The sequence below is a fragment of the Drosophila santomea genome, chromosome 3R (genome assembly GCF_016746245.2).
Source record: "Drosophila santomea strain STO CAGO 1482 chromosome 3R, Prin_Dsan_1.1, whole genome shotgun sequence".
Taxonomy (NCBI): domain Eukaryota; kingdom Metazoa; phylum Arthropoda; class Insecta; order Diptera; family Drosophilidae; genus Drosophila; species Drosophila santomea.
In genome coordinates this window covers 10,967,216-10,987,851 of record NC_053019.2, presented here as the reverse complement: position 1 = coordinate 10,987,851, position 20,636 = coordinate 10,967,216, and the positions used below count along the sequence as shown (strand labels likewise).

The following is a 20,636-nucleotide window of genomic DNA, read 5'->3' as shown; positions in this document are numbered from 1 at the left end:
CCCCCGCACCCGCACCCGCCCCCGCCTCCACCACTCAGCCAGCACACAATGTGTGGAAATAATTTTTCGATTATTGTCAAGTTTTGCTTTATTTTCCCGCCCGCTCTATCGCTTTGGTTTTTCTTCTATTTTCATGTGGCATTTGTGGCTGTTTACCTCGCCAACGGCCAAAATGCAATTTATGTGTTGAGAGCGAGTTTCATTTTATTTTCGTTAGATTTTTGCTTGTTTGTGTTCCTGCTTTCAAATTTATCTTATTTTTTTGCGGTTTTCTTTTGTTTTCGGATACTTGTGCGAGGTTATTGGCAGTTGTCATTTGTGTGTGATTTACGTTTATCGGTTCGAGTCAAGCGTGTAATTTTCTTATTGCAGCTTGGCAAACGGCGTCCTAATCTGCGAAAGGAGGTGTTTATACATATTGACGGTTATTTCGAACACTTTTTAGGAGCTTGGAAAAAGAGCACTTTAAATATGTAGCTTCAATGAAATATAGTTAAGCTAAGCAAAACCTTTAAATGGCCCCCTGACAATACAAATTTGCTGAAAAAGCATACATATGAGTGCAATTTTAAAAATTAAATCGGCTTAATCAAGGAAGGTATTTCATATACATTTTTGCATTAAACTAACTATCGGAAACAATAAAGCAAAATACAAAATTCCAAATAACAGTTTTCACAACTATGGAATAAATTGCAATTGATGCGTAGAACAATCAATCAAAGAAAATATTTTTATGAATATAAATGTGTCGGCTTCCGCCAAAGCTCTAGAAATTTGCTAAGCCTTCAACATTTTTCTTGTAGTATATATACATTTTCCCATTATTCTTACGTTTTAACCGACAGGCAAAACTGACAAACTTGCTAAAAATGCCGGTTCAATTGAAAATCCGTTCTTACTCAGCCAAGTATAAAAAGAAAATGGTAAAATACATGCTTGTGTTGTATTATAAAAATATCTAGAACGTTTCCGTTTTCGTCGCTGTATATCAATGAACTCGTTGTTGCTGCGTCTACGCATTGACAAAACATTTTCCAAAAAGCAATTAAAATTTTAATAAAATAAACTAAGCAAGGAACCGGAATAACAAGAATGGGAGGAAAATATTTTATGGCATGGGACCTTGATACAATAGATGACATTAAAAATCCATACAAAAGATAAACACATTTTTCAGCTAGCTCCGGGCAGCAAAAATATCGAAGAGAAAGATTAAATTCACTTAAGTGCAAAGTATGCAAATGACAAACAGATCGGGGGAGTGAGCGACAGAGATAGGGCGACTGCGGCAGAGAGAGACGGCAGACGGCATCAGAGCAAGACATATATGAAGTGCCTGGCTGGCAAGCTGAACATACGCAACCACATGCCTGCATTTGAAGCTAGAAATATTGTAAATTCAAATTGAAATGCATGTGTGACATTTGCCATGCACTTGGCCACAGAAAGAGACGGGTAGCGATTGGAGCGAAAGAGATGGAGAGGCGGAAGGAGATCCAGCCGATACAGAGATACAAATACAAATGCTTGTGGCAGCCACGATACAAAGGAGTCCTGCTCGAGCTCTGGCCAAATTTAATGCAATTTGACAAAAATCATAGTCTATATATAGACTTCTTACCAACTGGACTCCCTGAGCCACACACATCCTACATTACGGGTTAATAATTGAACATTTTCGGTTTTAGGCCGGGCTAAATTGCTATCATTTTTTTTGTTGGCTTTTTTGATTGGGGTTGTGGCTGCTTTGGGGAGAACAGTGCAGTTCTAAAAAATAATTTCCATTGAAAAAATAATAGTTCTTCTAACTGGTTTATTAAACAACAGCCACTGATAAGTAATTAATAATTGCTTATTAATATTTATCGTTTGGTGCATGCAATTTTTCATCAGAAACAGTAGTACAAATTATTTGGATACTTACTCATTGTTACATTATCAGCCCATGATCAAAGTTTGTTTGTTATATTTACTACTATAAAAGTTTTTATTAAAACACGCAATCAGTTCAAATAGTTAACACATTAGAGAATGATAATTAATTAGTCAATTAATGGAATTGTTTTATTGATACTATAATCTGAGTAATAACGTGTTATTTCATAATGAATTCAAAAGCGGTTTGCTCTTTTAACTGCGTTAAATAGCTTAGAGTTGAGTAAGTAATATGAAAACTATGAACCAACCTTTTATACTGCAAAATAGATGGTCGCATGATAAACATAGTCCTGGTGATAATTTTCTGATGCCATATTGCGACGAAACGCACTGTATTGCCACATATACCACATCCACGACCCGCTCAGTCGGAGGCTGTGCAAATATTGAAGCAAAAAGCAGTGGCAGTTCGGAGAGCGAGAGGAGCACACATATATATAGACATTTTTGTACTTGCTTGGTGAACTTGTGCTCTGTGGCTCCTATATCCTCTGCCTGTCTCTTTCGCCTTCCCCATATCCGTCCCTTTCGCTCTGCAGGCTCTTTATAGCTCTTTCACTGGGTGCCTTATATGTCTCCCTTCCTCCCTGGATTTTGTGAATGACTTTTTGGCACTAATTAAAAGTAGCAAATAATTTTCTATGCCAACTCGCATACGTCCACACACACACACACACACACACTTACGCACAAGCAGGACGTGTGTTTGAGCGAGAAGGAAAATGCAAATATGGCACGGCCTCTGCTCGGAAAACCCCATTTGAGCCCCTTGAGCCCCTCGAACCACCCGCCCCTGTGACAATGACAATGCATGTGACAGTTTCGGTTGGCACCGTTGATAAGCGTCGCTTATTGTCCCTCTGCTCCACTCTGCCCCACTCTGCCTCACTGTGCACCACTTTGCCCCACTCTGCATTCACCCACTGATCCACCCAGGCAACCATCCAGTTGACAAAAAAGTTGGGCAGCTTAAGTCGGAAAATTTATTATTATTTTTCTGCATTGCAGGCTGGGTGCAATTTTAAATGGATTTTAATTAGTTTTGAATTATTTTGGCTTTCGGTTTAGTTTTTCATGTGCCATTTTGGCATTAAACTTTGGACCATTATAGTGTCCTGTGGTTTATGTAAAGTTGATTTATTTTCGGAATAATTGTACAAGGGTATATTTATCTTCCGATTGCCAACTTAAACTATTAAGTACTGGTTATGCTCTTAAGATAAAAAAAACGTAGTAATTAAGTAAAATTAATATTGATGAAAACTATTTCTTATCGCCACCCTTGGCGGACAGCTCCTTCATTAGATTCAAGGCGCTTCCGGCCTGGAACCACTTGATCTGCAGCTCGTTAAGGGTGTGGTTCAGCTGGATTTTGTCAGAGCTACCATTGTTCTTGATCTCAGCATCCACGGGCTTGCCAGGTGCCAAGTCCTTGAGATTGAGGAGCGAAATCTTGCTCGATGGCTGGACTTTGTCGTAGTCACCAGGATTGGCGAATGTCAGGGCGAGCATGCCCTGTTTCTTGAGATTCGTCTCGTGGATGCGGGCAAACGACTTGACGATAATGGCCACTCCGCCCAAGTGGCGAGGTTCCAGGGCAGCGTGCTCCCTGGATGACCCCTCGCCGTAGTTCTCCTCACCCACAGCACACCACCGGATCTTGTTGGCCTTGTAATCTCGAGCCACCGCTGGTACGGCGTCGAAACTACCGGACTTCTGGTTTTTGACCTTGTTCATTTCATTGTTTTCGGCATTTGTGGCCCCAATGAACATGTTATTGGATATATTATCCAAATGGCCGCGATACTTAAGCCAGGGTCCAGCGGCACTAATGTGATCAGTGGTGCATTTGCCTTTGATTTTAATTAGCACCATCAAGTCAATGTAGTCCTTGCCATCCCATTTCTCAAAAGGCTGCAGAAGTTGCAGGCGATCCGACTTGGGATCGACATTGACCTTGACATCATCTCCTTTTGCGGGTGGAGCCTGATAGGTATCCTCTCCGGGATCAAAGCCCTTGGCTGGCAGCTCTTCGCCGTGCGGTTCCTTTAGTTTGAACATTTTGCCATCCTTACCCGTTAGCTCATCCGTCAACGGATTGAAATCCAAACGTCCGGCGATGGCCAGTGCAGTGGCCATTTCCGGACTGGTAACAAAACAATGTGTTGCCGGATTGGCATCATTTCGACCGGTGAAGTTGCGATTATACGACGTGACAATGGTGTTCTTTTCACCCATCTTCACATCCTTGCGATCCCACTGGCCAATGCAGGGCCCACAGGCATTCGCCAGCACAGTACCACCGAACTTCTCAAGGATATCTATAATGCCGTCCCGCGCAATTGTAGCTCGAACTTGCTCCGATCCCGGGGTAACATTAAAAGGAACGCAGGATTTTAGGCCATGACTCAGTGCGTCATTGGCAATGCTGGCACATCGTCCCATGTCCTCGTAGGAGGAGTTCGTGCAGGAGCCAATCAGACTCACTTTGATGTCCATCGGATAGCCATTCTTCTCGGAGTTCTCACCCAGTTTACTAATGGGATGGGCTAAATCGGGAGTGAATGGGCCATTCACCAGCGGTTCCAAGGTGTCCAAATTGATCTCGATAACCTTATCGTACTTGCAACCCTCATCCGGAACCAAAAGATCTTTATTCTTCGCCGCCTCCTCAGCGATGGCACCTCTGCCGGTGGCACACAAATAGGTGGCCATGCGTTCGTTGAATGGAAATACCGAAGTTGTGGCACCGATTTCAGCTCCCATGTTGGTAATGGTAGCCATGCCCGTGCAGGAAATAGACTCAACACCAGGTCCATGGTACTCCACAATAGCACCTGTGCCTCCCTTTACAGTCAGTATCTCCGCAACTTTTAGGATGACATCCTTGGGCGAGGTCCATCCACTGATCTTGCCGGTGAGATGGCATCCAATCACAGTTGGGCACTTGAGTTCCCACGGTATATTTGCCATCACATCGACGGCATCTGCACCGCCAACTCCAACGCACAGGCAACCCAATCCACCGCCATTCGGAGTATGGGAATCAGTTCCGATCATCAGGAGGCCGGGAAATGCGTAGTTCTCCAAAATGATCTGATGAATAATGCCGCTGCCAGGCTTCCAAAAACCCAAGTTATATTTGGCGCACGCCGAGGAAAGGAAATCGTACACCTCCTTGTTCAGATCCTTAGCTCTGGCCAAGTCCTTGTCGCCACTGATTTGGGCCTCGATCAAGTGGTCGCAGTGCACGGTGGATGGAACTGCTACCTTCTTCAGGCCCGACGAGATGAACTGCAATAGTGTCATCTGGGCAGTCGCGTCCTGCAGGGCAACGCGATCTGGTCGCAATCGCAGATAGGACTTGCCTCGTTCGATTTCCTGTGTATCCGGTTCATCTAAATGTGAATATAACACCTTCTCCGACAAGGTTAGTGGTCCACCCAGTCGGCCCTTGACGCAATCCAGGTTTTGCCTTAACTTCTTGTAGGGCAGGGGAATTCCGGTATCGAAATTTGACATTGCTACTTTATCACATCGTGGAAATCGCGCCGTGTGAAAGTTTCGCACCATGGAACCCGCCAAACATATGTATCTATGTGTTCGTTGAGCCATTTGTATGTATAATTGTTTGGCACAAATTTTATCGGTTTATTGGATAACAGTTTGTGTCGTCGAAGTTAGAGTGAATTACTAGAGAGTATAAAAATTGGATTGCTTTGATTTGAAATCTTAACTGATGCAAACATTTTATTTAATAATCATTCAGAGACTGAGCAGCTTAAGATTTAATTACATCTTCCGATAAAGTGCCACTGAACTAACTGCTTGACCGTACCTATTAATTAAACAGACTGCACACCTTCGGCCAACCTATGTATACTCAAATTTATTGGGTTAGCTCATTGTTCCGTGCGTATTTGATGCGCACCAACAGTTGCAGATCCAAAGTGGCATCCAAAAGGGTGAGCTGAGTGGGCATTTCAACGGATTTGATGTTGCAAGTGAATCAATGGGCGTGCGACTGCGGAGGATGATGCAAGGAGGTAACATCGATGGCATAGGCCAAGTGACAGTCAACTACAGTCGAGACGAAGAGTGCCAGCAAACTGGACGGATGACAAACAGAAGGACAGGGGATGCAAGGATGCCAGGATGCTAGGATGCTAGGATGCGAGCCGGCTACCAAAGTGTCAACTGCAAGTGAGTGTGACGGTGGGCACTGCATCCTCCTGTGATTGTGTTTGGTTTGCTGGCATCGTGTCATAATGGGCGATGTGAGATGACGATGTGGATGTGGAACAGTGGACAGCGGACAGCGGACATGAGACGGGCGCCAGGAGACAGGAGACATTGGTAGTTGGCCGCACCACATTCAATTGAAATCGACGTGCCTGTTGGCCACAATGCCATTGACGAGCCTGCTGCTGCTGCTGCTCCGGGTGGTTTCTCGCTACCAAAGGCTCCTGGTCATACTGCATGGCAATGGTATTGTCGTCCTGCCACTCCCTCCGCCCACTTCACCCACATAAGTAGGCAGCGTAACGATGCCAAAAATTGATTGGCAACTACTTGGCACACACTCTTGGCCGCAAAACTTTTTCACTTTTGTTTCGCTGTCCTTTACACTTAGAACTTTAAAGCTCCATACCAATATTTTCAAGGCAAACATTTTATTTAATTTTTAAGATAATACAATTTGAAGATTAAGATAATCCTTTAATTTTTTGACATTATAACATGGTATAAACCTGTACATTCAAAATTGTAGTTAGCTAAATACGTACGCTATATTTATGTTCTGACGAAAGTATGAAAATCGTGAAACACTATTTAAATTTTTTCCAGAATCGCCAGCACTTCCAATAGATTTTTGAGCAGAACAAACGTTGATTATTAATCTGTTTAATTGATCGATTGGTGCTTGTTCCGCTTTCAGCAACATCGAATTGCAAATTTGAAACCAGCCATCCGACCAGCTCATCGTTCTCATTCAGTTCCATTCAGTAGAGCGCGGTGGGTCAATTTGATGGGGGGGGGGGGGCTGAAAATGTCAAGGTTGTGCAAATTTCATCCCAAAACACATGGTCGCTTAGTTTGGTGCGCTGTCATTTGCCATCGCATATTAGATTCGCAATCTCGTGCCTCCGTTGCCCGCTGTTCATCATATGCTCCTGTTCCAGAAAGGAAAATGCAATTAGCTTAAATATATTTGCGTTTGTCCATTGGCCTTGGCCGAAAAAGTGTTCGACTCAAAGTGTTTGGACAATTCTCATTCGCTTTAATATAAGTTATTGCATTAAAAGTATTAAACTTTTGCTAAAAATAAGAGGAACTTGCAAGTGTATGAGCATCCTAGCCCTTGATTGGGTTTATCTACTCTTTTATATAGTTGTTCCTATTTTCTTAAATAGCTTAAAGGCATATATTATTAAATTATTTAACTTCAATCATATAGACTTAACTTCGTGATTGATTAATATATAAATATCTCTTTTGACTAAATAGTTGGCCAAATTCTATCATAGAGATCGCCTTTACCTTTGAAATACACAACTAAAATTCATATTTTTTAAAATTTTATTTTAATCGTATAATAATAGTTTAGGACTCTAAAAAATATATCACATAACCGGAACGATTCAAAGTTTTAGCTGCTTCTGCTCTTTTTTATACTTTAGTGACTTGATGTCTGATTGGGCGAATGCCCGAAAATTGCCGACAAAATTTATGTACTAGTGCCCGTGGAAAGAACGAAAATGTGGGCGAACGAACTATGGCCATATGTACGACTGATCTGGCGAATCGTGGGCGGGGGCGTGGGCGGAGGAGGAGCTGTATGTAGGTGTGGCCGCTGTGGTGTCGGTGGCCAAAGTTGCAACAAAACTGAAACTTTGGACTGGCAAAAATTTTTAATCCTCGCTTTCTTCTTCTCCTTTTATTATTCCCCACTTTTTCCAGATTTTTTATTCGAATCTTTTTGCCTGGCGTGGGTGTGAGTGTGGGTGTGGATGTGGGTGTGTGTGGGTGTGGGTGGGTTTATACCATCCACGGGTGAACAATACGTTGGTTGTTTTTGCACTGAGCTCCGCTCTGCTCCGCTCCGGCACAGCTTGCGGTAAAACTTTTCAATAATATTCCCCAAAGTCCAGTCCAGACGCCGATGAGCAGGAAGGCGAGGGACACCGGAGTGCCAGTGGCAGTGGCAGTGGCGGCGGAAGTGCCGCCGTAGTTTGCCATCTAGCCCGGTATAGCACAGTTTTCGGCGCACTAGCAGCAATATTGCAATAATACCCGGAAAAAGCGCCGCACATTTGGCGGCCTGTTCCCAGAATTGGCATCCCATGCCAAACTCTTTTGCTACAAATGTTTCATATTAACTATAACTATTTCTGTTATTTATCTAATACTACAACAATTCAAAGAAATATCTATAAATATATATCTATATCTATAAATAATTGGCTTCAAACGAGCATTGCTGTGACTTAAAATCGAAATACATCTAGCTTCATTTTAAATCTTGAATATCTTTCAATAGTTCATAAAGTGTTATCTACACAAACTATTTATAAGGAATTTGAAAAACGTTTATCCCTTGTCATTTGTTAGGTATAAACTCCTGGCCATGCCGAATGGATATCTCTGTCTATCCAATCGAATGCGTTTCCGGGAATTGCCGGTCATTCGAGTGGGGCTTTGTTTTAGCGCGCCAAGCAGACAAATTCAGCATTTCCTGCACACGTGGCTTTGGCGATTTCCTTTTGTGCAAACATATTTTACCGCAATTGCGGCACCGAGTTTCATTTCTCCATTGAAGCATAAGTAACCGGGTCCCAGTCCCCAGACCCTAAACCCCAAACCCCAAACCCTACCCTATTCCCCATTCCCCAAACCCGATACGGTCTGGTTCGCTTGTCGCCAGCACCTAGTGCCCAGGACCCACTTTACAGGAGTACCCAGTGCCCTGACCACTTCAATGTCCCTGTCCACGTTCCATTCATATATATAAATATGGATTTTTGCCATGCGTCTAAGCCATAAGTTGACCGCTTTTCCGCTCGCCTCGTTCCCTTTGGTAAACCCTCTTGGCAATCCATTCATGAGCTCAATTCAGGCGCAAGCCGAGCTCAGGCAATTTTTTTTCTTTTTGCACTGCGGAATAGGGAGATTTGAAAATAGTTTAACATTATTAGTTACCATACATTTTCATTCAAATGTTTACCACTATTTAGAGAATTTCTATACCCATTCGGTTTTATACGTCAAATATAAATATTTTTAGTTCGTTTGAAAGTAAGTTGGTCACATCTTGTTGTTAATTAAGTTAAGGTTTTAATATTATTTGAAAACTTAGAGCTAGAACAGTCTTCAAAAAGGTTTGAGTAATATATAAGAATTTCAACTTTACATATCCAGGGATTTTACAGCGTTTCTGTTTGCAGTGTAGCTTAGCTCTTTTGTTTATTTACCTTTCCGCCCGCGCCACCACCGCCTTCTTCACTCAACAAAGCCAATTCTATTGGGAAGCAGCTCGGTGCACCTGTTTCACCTGGTTTACCTACAAGTGCAGCAGATCCCGTTCTTGTTCCCGACTCCCGCTTTATGATCCCGGCTCAGTTGCTGCGTCGCTTTTGTCTGCATTGTTTCAGTCAATAGACGCATTTGTGCGGGTCAGTTTGACAAAAAGAAAGCCCTGTCCGAACCCGAACCCGAACCGGAACCCAACCAAAAACCCCTTACACTCAGTCGCTGTGTACTCGTTTCTTTTTTATGCGTTGCTCCCGTTTCCTGCTGCTGGCCGCACATAATTAGATTTAATTTGCAGCACGGTACGTTGCAAGTTTAGAGTCAACTTCTCCGTTGCATGCAATTTTAATGCATAAATTATGCTCGACAACGACGCAATTTAGTGGCATAAACCTGGTAGCTTAATCCGCTGCTGAGTGTGCGTGTGTGCATAAAGTTGGACCTTTAAAGCCGGTTAATGAGTTAGAGTTCATAATGGATTACAGCCAGCCTTGGATTTGGCTAATGGATTAAAGGGCTTAAGGATTTATTTCACAGCAACGGAGAATGTTTGACGTTGTGAACTTTCTATACAAGTCATAAATTTTATTTCTTTTGAAGCTTCGAAGGGTCACAGTTTTTCATTCACACTTTTCCGCTTTAATATTCAACTCTTTCGACTTTAAAGCATTTATCATATCATTCATGATGGCGCGTAAATCAGTAAAAACCAACCCGATTACTTAAACCCCACTTGACCATAACAAAATCCATAAAGAGGCCCCATTCGTACACCTCTTTGGGGCTCACTTAAACAACCTTTTTGCGCAATTTTAAAACCAAGGGCGAAAATTTATAGACCATCCATTTTCCATTTACTTTCGAGGGGCATCATAACGCCGGCCGTCGCGGCTAAACGATAAACCCTCTTGGCTTTTCCCGCTTTCTATATTAATATGTACACAATAATTATTCCCCGGATGGATTACATTGTGAACTTGGCCAGCAGCAGCAGCAGCAGTTGAAAACGCAAAGCAAACGGAACGCGAAGAAAAAATTGTTCAACTGTGTGGCGTAATGTTGTTGAATTCCCTGAGAGGTTGGAAATAGGAGGTTGGAGCTCGGTAGTCGGAGTTTGGAGGTTGGAGGTCGTCGAGCAGCGAAGTCAAGCGCAGCGAAATGGACACGAAACAATGCCTGGCCACTGACCATCTGACCCACTGGTCGGCGGCAAAACCACCGCCAATACCACCGCAGTGGTTTTCCGGACTACTTAGACCACGGCTCTTTACCTTGAGACCGGTGAATTCATGCATTCGTTGTTTACTTGTGGGAGCGGGAGACTGGTGCCCTGGTTCCCTGGTTCCCTGGCCACCCGGACACACGCACTTAATTAAGGGAAAGCTTTTTATTTTTCCTTATTTCCTGAACTTTTCGTTCACGCCCCGCACTTTTTCAATTTCCTGTCAGTGGCTTCAAAAATAGTGCAGCATACTTGTAGATGTCCTTGCCAGAGACAGATACAACATTTTTTCGGGTGTGCAGATGAAAGTGAAAATATTTGTTCAGAAATATGTCATCAATAAAAGGGGGAAAGCAAATTGCACATACATTTGGAATGATTTACAATATCCCAAATTTGCAGTTACCTATAACTATCTTAATAAACTTGCTTTCAATTATCTTAGAAATATTGTATCTTTTTAAATTGTAGCTTAAATTATCAAAAATTAATCAACTAATTATATATGTTTATTTTTTGTATCTCGTTTTATAAAAATCTTGTTACAAGTGTAATTTACATAGAGCAAGCCAACTTCAAATCCCGACTCCATAACATCTCCATTTGCTTTTCTGCTGCAGATATTTTCTTAGTGCTAACCGGAAATTGTGCTTATGCAATTGCACAAGTTCCTTTCGAAATCCGGCAGAGGTCAGTACGTCGAAAAGGACGACAAAAAAGGAAATGTCAGAAAAACTGTCGAATGGGGAAATCCCCAAAGAAAACGGTGACTTCAACTTCACTCTGGAGTTGAGCTCTAGACAATGCAGTGTAATTTGCTGAAATGTTAAACAAAACGTAATAACTGGGAGTTGACAAAGTCGTTGGTACACTGAGAAAAATAATGTATATATTTCTAATATATAAACCTAATTTATTCTGTGTGTGTGTTGCAGTGGGTGTAGTGTTTTAATTCGTTTTTGTATTTGAAAATCACGAAAAAGAAAACGTATTGGGTATTTTGTACAATAAAGTTGCATATTTTCTTTTTTATTTTAATTTTTTCTTTCATTGCATCTATGCGTTTCTTTGTCGTTTCTTTTCGGTTTTTTCCGATCTCTTGTTTTTCTTATTTTTTTTGCTTTCTACTAGCCCTTTCCAACAGCAATAAAAGTCGATTGTCAACGTTGACTGGCATTCTAGGAGCGAGTGAATGTGTAGCGAATATTCAGACTAGTATCCTGGAAGGATTCAACTTGCTCCTGGTCGAGTGATTTTCAGGTATTCAGGAGCAAGCTCCGAGCTCCGTTTGCCAAACTGCAGTTCTGCCCATCACTTAACATTCTCTAATGTCGGCAGTCTAAAGAAGAGAAGAGAAGATATGAGATAGTAGGGAATGGTGTGAGCAAGTCGGAAGGTATGCAGAAATCAAAATGCTTCATAAAACGGAAATGAAAACAAATGAAAAATGATTTTTACTTATGGGCAAATTGTGCCTCGGCACTTCCAATCTCAATTCCTGGCCAGCCATTGTTGCATAGTTCGTGTAGCAAGTGCTTGTTGCAAATAAATTGCATTTGCACTTAAAACATCGTCAATGTGGCAGCTGTTGCCACTCGTTGTTCGGCCCTCCGGATAATTCCTTTCATCCATGGTAGTCGGACATGTGTGGGTTGTTTGTAGGTTGGGAAAAATACACGACAAGGTAAGCCTGATTAATGTTGTTCAGGCTTTTCCACTGACGAGACGAGTCGAATAAAGGCCAAGAGCATTTAGTGCACAAAAGAGATAAAGCCAAGTTTTTCCTTTCCAGCCAGTATAGTAGCAGTTAAGATTTCAGTCTGTTAGTGTGGCAGCTTAAGTACTAATTTATCGCTTTGTCAGATGGGCAAACTGCATTTTGTGGAGAGCAAATTAACGATTTTTAAATCTCTCAACTAACTAAACTAACATAATTGATTTTATTAAAAACAAAACTTATTTATTGGAACATTTATTGCGAATAAAAAGAGTTGATGATTTGAATAACACAACAAAAGTATAAACATCTTGCAAATATATGCTGTTAGGAATGCTTTTAAGCTCATCCTTTTTCAATATGCCCTGTTACACTTCACAATTAAGAAGGACCTCTTCACCGGGATATCCGTTGAAAAGTGAACAGCCTGCTGTTGACCTTTTCTTAACCCCGGATCAGTTGTTGACTCGCCACGAACTTGAGCCTCGACCCCTTCCACACCAAGATGATGATGAACCAATACAATGGGGCACCAGAAACCACAAGATGGCCCACTTGTAGAGCTCTCGCCTTCCACATGCCCTTTATTAAAAAATTAAAATTGCTAACCGAAGAATGGACAAAAAAAAGAGGTGTGTATTTCGGCAGCTCTGTGCCCTTTTTTTTTGGTATCATTTTTTTGTAGCTAAAATAATCAGGCAACTTAATTGAATCAAGTTGCAAGGCGATCCGGGGCCGACCAAAGGAAAAGCCTCATAATAAACGGCAAAAGAAATGGCCACAGAGAAGAGGGGCTAAAGAGCTGAGAGGGTTGGAGACCCACAAAAAAAAAGGTGAAGGAAAAGTGGGGGAGAAGATGGTATTGGGTTGGATGAAAGGAGTAAACAAGGACTAAGGAGTGAAAATGTGCGCAAGAAAGCAAATAAATTGAAGTGAAAACAAATAGCCGGGTATGTGGCGGTGGTGGTGGTTGTCCTGGTCCTGATCCTGATCCTGGTCCTGTTCCTGGTTGGTTACAAAGGAGACCCACTGTGGGGTTTCGGAAGGTCGGAAGGGTCCAACTGGCGGACATTCCGTCAGAAACCCACAATAACAACTCCACCTTATTTATAAATTAACAGTAACAATTTTTCCCGCCGGACATACACTTAAAAATTTCCGTGCATAAAAGTTTAATATATCTGGCCCACTCACTTTACATTTTCTCTTCATTTTTGTTCCTTCCTGCTCTTTTCACTCAACTTATTTTCATTCTTGTTGTTCTTTGTCTGGGTGTGTGTGTGTATGGGTGTGCGGGTGTGCGGGTGTGTGTGAGTGGGTGGTTGTGCTTTGTTCCGGGAAAAAGGAAGCTCCGGACAAGGTCCTTTTGCCGTCGCTTAAGCAAATAATTTCTTTTCTTAGGCAGCGCTTTGGCCTTTATGCTCCGCCGAGTTTCGCCTCCTCCACCGGCGAAAATTCCCAACTGGCCGGCCAGCTGCATTGGTACTCGTTTTGAGCCCTTTTCTCGTCTTTCGGCGCTGCTCCCTGTTGTGCGTTTTGTTTTTAGTTGCCTGCTCCGCTTGTTTGGCCTGCACTTCTCACGCACATTCCTCGGGGAATTTGCCCAGCACTCAGTCCTGCGGATTCGGATTCCGCTCCACGGGAAGATCTTTAAAAGCCCGCCGGGAGTTTGCCAACTTTAAGTAGCTTGCACAAATTGAGAAATTAATATCGAAAAATGGAAATAAAGTGGTTTTTATGGCGTATATATAATACATACATACTTATATGTAATGTATGTGTATAGACTAGAATAAATACCCAAAAATATATAATCATTTTTTGATAGTTTATGTAAACTAAACTAAACTAAAACCTCATATCTTTTGGTTATAATGCTTGTTTCACCTTTTTTTGCACCACACATTTTGATAGTGGCACTGGATAGCACCGAAATGGTAGTTTGAACTTCTTTGGCAATCTTCAAACAAAATGTGAAATAGTTAGCTAGACGCGCTATAAAGTGCTATCTCATAAGTCAACCTGGAGAATCAATAAAGATAATGATGGTGCGGCCGATTGCCGGACGAATGAAATGTCGAGCATGGACTACCCTAACAGAGGGTTCCCCCTTGAAAGTCGACTGTTTCTCTTCATTAAGTGACAACGATGAAAATGCCAATGCTAAATGCCCTTTATCATCATGAATGGGCGTTATTTGCCGCTCAAAAAGCTCTCTCTTATTCGCTATCAACAAAGATTAGGATATAAATACAGTAGAGCTTGACCGATCTATTCAATTAGTCGCTGCAAGAGACTCGTTCGGTAAACATGAGATTATTGGCTGTGATCGCGATCGTGTTCTGCGTTTTGAGCGCCAAGCCGCTCGAAACGCAAAGTGCGAAGATTTTGGCTACGCTGCCGTTTCCGGGTCGATCTCAGTACATTTTTGTGGAGACCTACTTGAAAGCCCTGGCAGCGAAGGGTCACCAGGTGACCGTTATCAATGCCTTTAAGAACAAGGAGACGCCAAACATGCGCTTCATTGAGGCCCTCGGAGTGCACAAATACGCAGAAGGTATGCATTGATATTAACTGGTAATAATGTTTTTTATGTTATTTATACATATGTTTACCCACAGAGATGTTGAGTTTGCTGAATGTGCCTCTGTTGTGGCAGCAGCTCAATGCCATGGATTACATATTGGACAAATTCATCGAGACTACACTGGATGACGAGGGTGTCAAGAAGCTACTAAACTCTGGAGAAACTTTTGATCTGGTCTTGGCAGAGATGGTTCACATGGAACCGATGTACGCTTTGGCTCAGCATTTTAATGCCACTTTAGTAGGATTCTCCAGCTTTGGAACTGATAGAACAATTGATGAGGCTGCTGGCAATATATCACCCATATCATACAACCCCTTAGTGACCTCGCCGCGAACAGATCGAATGACCTTTCTGGAGCGCTTGGAAAACCACTATGATGTTATTGTGGAGGAGGTTCATCGGCACTTAGTTCACCTGCCACACATGAGGGAGGTTTACAAAAAGTATTTCCCGAATGCAAAGAAAACCATGGAGGAAGTCATGGACAGCTTTTCGTTGATTCTGCTGGGTCAGCACTTTTCCCTGAGCTATCCGCGACCCTATTTGCCCAACATGATTGAGGTTGGAGGTATGCAAATCTCGCACAAGCCCAAACCGCTGCCAGAAGACATTAAAAAGTTTATTGAGGATTCACCACATGGCGTTATATACTTCTCCATGGGCTCCAATGTGAAGAGCAAGGATCTGCCACAGGAAACTCGAGATACGCTGCTGAAGACCTTTGCCAAATTGAAGCAGCGAGTGCTGTGGAAATTCGAAGATGACAATATGCCTGGAAAGCCAGCGAATGTGCTGATCAAGAAATGGTATCCCCAGCCGGATATACTTGCCCATCCCAATGTAAAGTTGTTCATCAGCCACGGTGGTCTGTTGAGCAGCACCGAAAGCGTTTACTTTGGCAAGCCGATTCTGGGATTGCCGTGCTTCTACGATCAGCACATGAATGTGCAGCGCGCCCAGCGAATGGGTTTCGGATTGGGTTTGGATCTGAACAACCTGAAGCAAGAGGATCTGGAAAAGGCCATCCAAACGCTGCTCACGGATCCCAGTTATGCCAAAGCAGCCTCAGCCATTTCCGAGCGATACCGTGATCAACCGCAACCAGCCGTCGATCGAGCTGTCTGGTGGACGGAATATGTGATCAGGCACAATGGTGCTCCCCACCTGCGAGCAACTTCCCGCGATCTTAACTTCATTCAACTCCACAGCTTGGACACTTTGGCTGTGATTGTGGCAGTACCTCTACTAGTCGCCCTGATAATCCTAAAGTTATCTTGTAAATTACTTGGGGGCAAGAAACAGAAGTGCCCACATGCTGATAAGCTCAAGAAACATTAGAGGCTATGTGTATGTGTATACGTTTGTTGTTTATAGTTTTAGGAACCTAGTTTTCTTATCAGACTTATCTAGTAATACTATCACTGAAATTATATTTCTTATTGCCTAATGTTCTTTGTTATTTCAAGGGGCTGACGTTTTTTAAACGAGTCACTGGGGAACACCATTGCCGGTCGACATTATTATTTTTCTCCATTCCAATCAATTGCTATCATTTGACCGACCAGCTGTGCGAGTGTTTTTGTTTGAGTTTGCTACTGATACCGCTCGATTAAAAACAGTGAAAATAATGAACTTATCAATTTGAAAATAAATCAAATTGACGGCCGAGTAGTGGTAATGAGACTACTTCTGATCATTATTATGTATGTCCCAGCAAAAAAACCATCAATCTTATTTAACTGCGCTTTGCATTCAAAACACAAACGAATTATTGGTTAATATTCTAGGCATGTAAGCTGATAGAACAATTATTGTTTTGCATATAAATTACATCATCTTGATTGCCATGAGAATGTACCAGAGCGTAGGCTTGAGCAATCCCATATTAATAAAGTCAGCTTGCACATCGTCCCACACGACGTATGAGTGACATTTATCAAATTGGCGTTAAACATGGTTTTTTTTGCATTTCCCTCGCGTCTCTTTCAGTTTATTAACACTTTTCTGTGGCTGATTAAATGAAATGCATTTAAGGGTATTTGTTTTTTGCAACGTCGTTACCGCCCCAGGTGCCCCTTCTTTTAACCACGCCCACTCCTAAAAACTTTGGCCAAAGTACACAAAAATTACGGAGTTAAAAGTATCGCTGAAAATAAAAAAACGTTATCTTAATTGCGGGTTACTTTTTTTCAACTGGTCTGCCAGCAACCTGGTCGGAATAAAAGAGTCGTGGAGAAGGGACGACGGCGGAAAAAGTGAACCCAAATTTGTGTCCGTTGCTAGCACCAGGACACGCCCTAAATCACTGGCTTTTTATCAACTTCAACTTGAAACGAAATTCAAATGTTTCGCTCGTTTTTCTCGGCCTGCAAATGCGATTCGGCTCCGGCTGTTGCCCCTAACAACTGGGAAAATGAGGGGCAGGGTGGCGAATTGGAGTGAAAAAATGCGATTCACATACGCACTGAGGAAAATAAAATATTATCGCAAAGCCCATGAAATAGTTTCAAATGTTTAAACCAATTTTATTAACTATTAATATTCCTGTGAAAATGGGTGTGGTTTATTGTTAAGGATATAGAAAATTGATTATCGCTTTCATCTAGCGTGAGATACGGCTTCGATAAAAATTTAAATTAATTCATTATTTAAGATCATACATTTTGTATTTTTTTTTTACTTTTTCTGAAGTATTTTTTTTAAGTGTATCTACACATACGCAAAAAGGAAACCTGTCCCTAGCCACTTTGCACTAAGTACTCACACAAAATTCCGTTTGAAGTTTTTGGGTGCCGGTGCTGGTGCTGGTGCCTGGGCTCCCGGTTTTCGGTTCTCGGTTCTCGGCCATGGAAGAAGCACCTGTACACCTGTACAGTGGGCACCCAGTCCTCGGCAACCGCCTCTTCGTCTACTACTATACTGCTACACTGCTACACGTGCACAGTCAGCGGGCCATCGCTGCTCGGCTTGTAAATTGTATCCGTTTCAGGCACATAAATTGTTGTCAACTTCCGTTGGCTGCGACAACGTCGCCGCCACTGACCACTTCTGTGTCCAGCGATTCACCTGCTCCACTCCGGCGGGGCCGCCCTGACCCCCAGGAACCCCTTTCCTCGAACTGGTCACACCAGCGTATGGCCAGCTTTGACTTGAGAGCATACGCCAGAGCCATGGCGTTTGTCTTTCTCCCGTTTTTAGAGTCCTCGATTGGGGCATTGCGACTCTATCTCGGCATCTGTTAAGCTATATACATTCGCTTGACTGGCTTTCAAATTAAATAAAATTTTTTTATTTGGCATAAACGTAAAATTTAGTCAAAATCGCATCAATAATCTTTATTATTTACTGCAATAAATAAATTAAATGTTTTGTTTCCATATCTGTTTAACTGCGCTAAAACCATAAATTCAATTTAAGTTATTACTTGTTTTAAAACCATTATATAATCGTTTTTGTTGTGTTGTAGTGAATAGTGATAATGAAGTCTGCAATAATTAGATATACATTTGCATTACCTAGTGTGCTTAAGGGTTCGGCATACGAGGAATACTATTTCCACCATGATTGGTTTTTTTTTCGCCCGTTAGTTCAGCTTGGGCCAACTTTTGCTGTCCATGTTTTTTTAGCTTGCTTTTGGCCTTGTTGGGCGTTTTTTGCGCTCTTTGCTGCTACTCGATGCAGCTTCCAACTCCAACGTAATTGAATTTTTAATCTCGTTTATAGTCAAGTGATCTCTGGCATACACTCCCGGTGTACAACTGCGCATATTTTACGTGCCCGGTGCTTTGGTAGCTTCTTTCTGCTAACTGCCGCCTTGTCCTGTTCCTGCTTCTGTTTCCTCGTTTGGCTGCTCCGCATAACAGGGGTCAAATACACTGGGCAAATAAAGTTGGGCGTTGGGCGTTGTTTTGGGAGACGGGACATTGCCTCATAATGAGTGCCCGTCGTTATGCTAAATAGTTGGACCAAAAAATGGCAATTTTTTCACCCAAACCGACCCCTTCCGCCCACAACTTGCAGGTTAATATGCACACCGAATTGCATATTCAACTTTTCGGATATATATACATAAGTATATGTAATAAAGTATATCTCAAACAATGCCCTGTCTGCGGGCGACGCGACACAAAAGGTCCTCAAACAAGTGCTTGCCATTGAGCTTATACAATGCCCTCGAAAAGTCCGCAATGCAAATGTTTTAATGGAGTTGGACGAAAATCCCACTACCTAGCACTACATACTACTACTACTACACCGAAATGGCAAACTAAATTCGGTCTTGAGTGGGCTAAAAATTCCGGTAAGTGCGGCAAGCTGTTTGCGGCGAAATCATGACGTGTCAAAGGCGAGTAACGTGTGCATCATTAACTGGTTTACGTGCCGACTGCTGCGTTCAATTAAGCCTTAATTATAACCACTCCCCGCCGAGGACCTGGTTGCCTGGTTGCCTACATTCGGGTGCGACACAGTTTTCTCCTCCTAATTATTGAGTCGCAGATTCACGATTCGATTACGCATGATGGCAGATTAGGAGCAAGGATTACAGAAATCCAGCAGGTATGCCTTGGTATAACTTGGATTACTCTTACTAATGTTGACGTTTTTTCTTGTTATTTTTACAGTATGTCTTTATTTTTTACGTGTAACTCTTTAACTAGTTTTTACAAGCACATATCGCATACAGTTTTTGAGCGTCCACGAGTTAGTGAATATACATTTGGCTAACAACAGGGTTCATTATATGCCATGGTGTAGGTGGCCAGGAGCTGGAGTGGCGACCAGACCGAAACACTGGCAAATAATTATGCAAGTCATCATGGCAATATATGCTGCAGTGCCTAGCCATTAGTAAACACGGTCTAAGCATTAATTAAATATTAACCAAAGCAGACATGGAGGCTTCGGTTGGCAATGTTGTTGGGTTAATCGGTCCTTGTTGTGTCACTGTTATTGTTGCATTTGGCCAATGTTTGATTTTCATTAAAACCACTCAACCGAGTTGCTTATCTTAATTATGAGATTTTGCCATAATATTTGCATTAGATGGGAGCCAATGCAACTGCTAAACAGCAACTGCAACTGCATAATGCGGCAATGCATCTCAGCTGCTGCAGTAAAACCACTCATTCCTCATCTGAACACTGCGCGAAAGTCCTCTGAAATATGGCGTAAAAGTTCTATCAGTTGTAATATATTTAACACAGAATCAACTGCATAAGCTGGGAATGTCTAATTTTTCATAACCAAATATATTATTTGCTTATTAATTGAACTTAAGTTATATTAAATCTGCAGTGTACAAACTCCTGATTGTCCATCTTGGCCAGAGCAATGCAAATGTTTGTGGCTTCTGCTCGAACTTTGCTGGGCAAACGTTGCGTATACGTAATTTAGCATATTCAAGTGTAACAATGACCTGGCCGAAAGTGGAGTTTCTGCTACGGTCAAGGATTGCCAACACCCAGTTCTCCTGACGCCCATCGCCCATCGCCTATCGTCCAACGCCTGGCGTTGTGCTAAATTTTTTAACTGCAATAATTATACGGCAATTAGCCAAATGTTCAATAATGCAGCACCAGCACCAGCACCAGCACCAGCTTCAGCATCGGTTCCATTTTCCATTTCCCAGTTTTCAG

The 20,636-nt window shown here is 42.3% G+C and overlaps 2 protein-coding genes across 2 annotated transcripts; one reads left to right on the top strand and one right to left on the bottom strand.

Annotated features, from left to right (window-relative positions):
* Window positions 1-2,901: 2,901 nt before the first annotated feature.
* On the bottom strand, window positions 2,902-5,644 carry LOC120453441 (probable aconitate hydratase, mitochondrial). The gene has a single exon (XM_039638148.2). It carries the CDS (start codon window positions 5,554-5,556, stop codon window positions 3,205-3,207), a length of 2,352 nt encoding a protein of 783 aa, XP_039494082.1. The 5' UTR covers window positions 5,557-5,644; the 3' UTR covers window positions 2,902-3,204.
* A 9,059-nt stretch (window positions 5,645-14,703) lies between these two features.
* LOC120453637 (UDP-glycosyltransferase UGT5) lies at window positions 14,704-16,514 on the top strand. Its single transcript, XM_039638430.2, has 2 exons — window positions 14,704-14,967; window positions 15,032-16,514. The coding sequence occupies exons 1-2, from the start codon at window positions 14,721-14,723 to the stop codon at window positions 16,336-16,338; spliced, it is 1,554 nt and encodes a 517-aa protein (XP_039494364.1). The 5' UTR covers window positions 14,704-14,720; the 3' UTR covers window positions 16,339-16,514.
* Window positions 16,515-20,636: the final 4,122 nt, after the last annotated feature.

Excerpts from the sequence above, each read along its gene's own strand:
- LOC120453441 (XM_039638148.2), bottom strand. The coding sequence starts at position 5,556 with ATGGCTCAACGAACACATAGATACATATGTTTGGCGGGTTCCATGGTG.
- LOC120453637 (XM_039638430.2), top strand. The coding sequence starts at position 14,721 with ATGAGATTATTGGCTGTGATCGCGATCGTGTTCTGCGTTTTGAGCGCC. Across the intron at positions 14,968-15,031 it reads AGTGCACAAATACGCAGAAG|AGATGTTGAGTTTGCTGAAT; the intron begins GTATGCATTGAT and ends GTTTACCCACAG.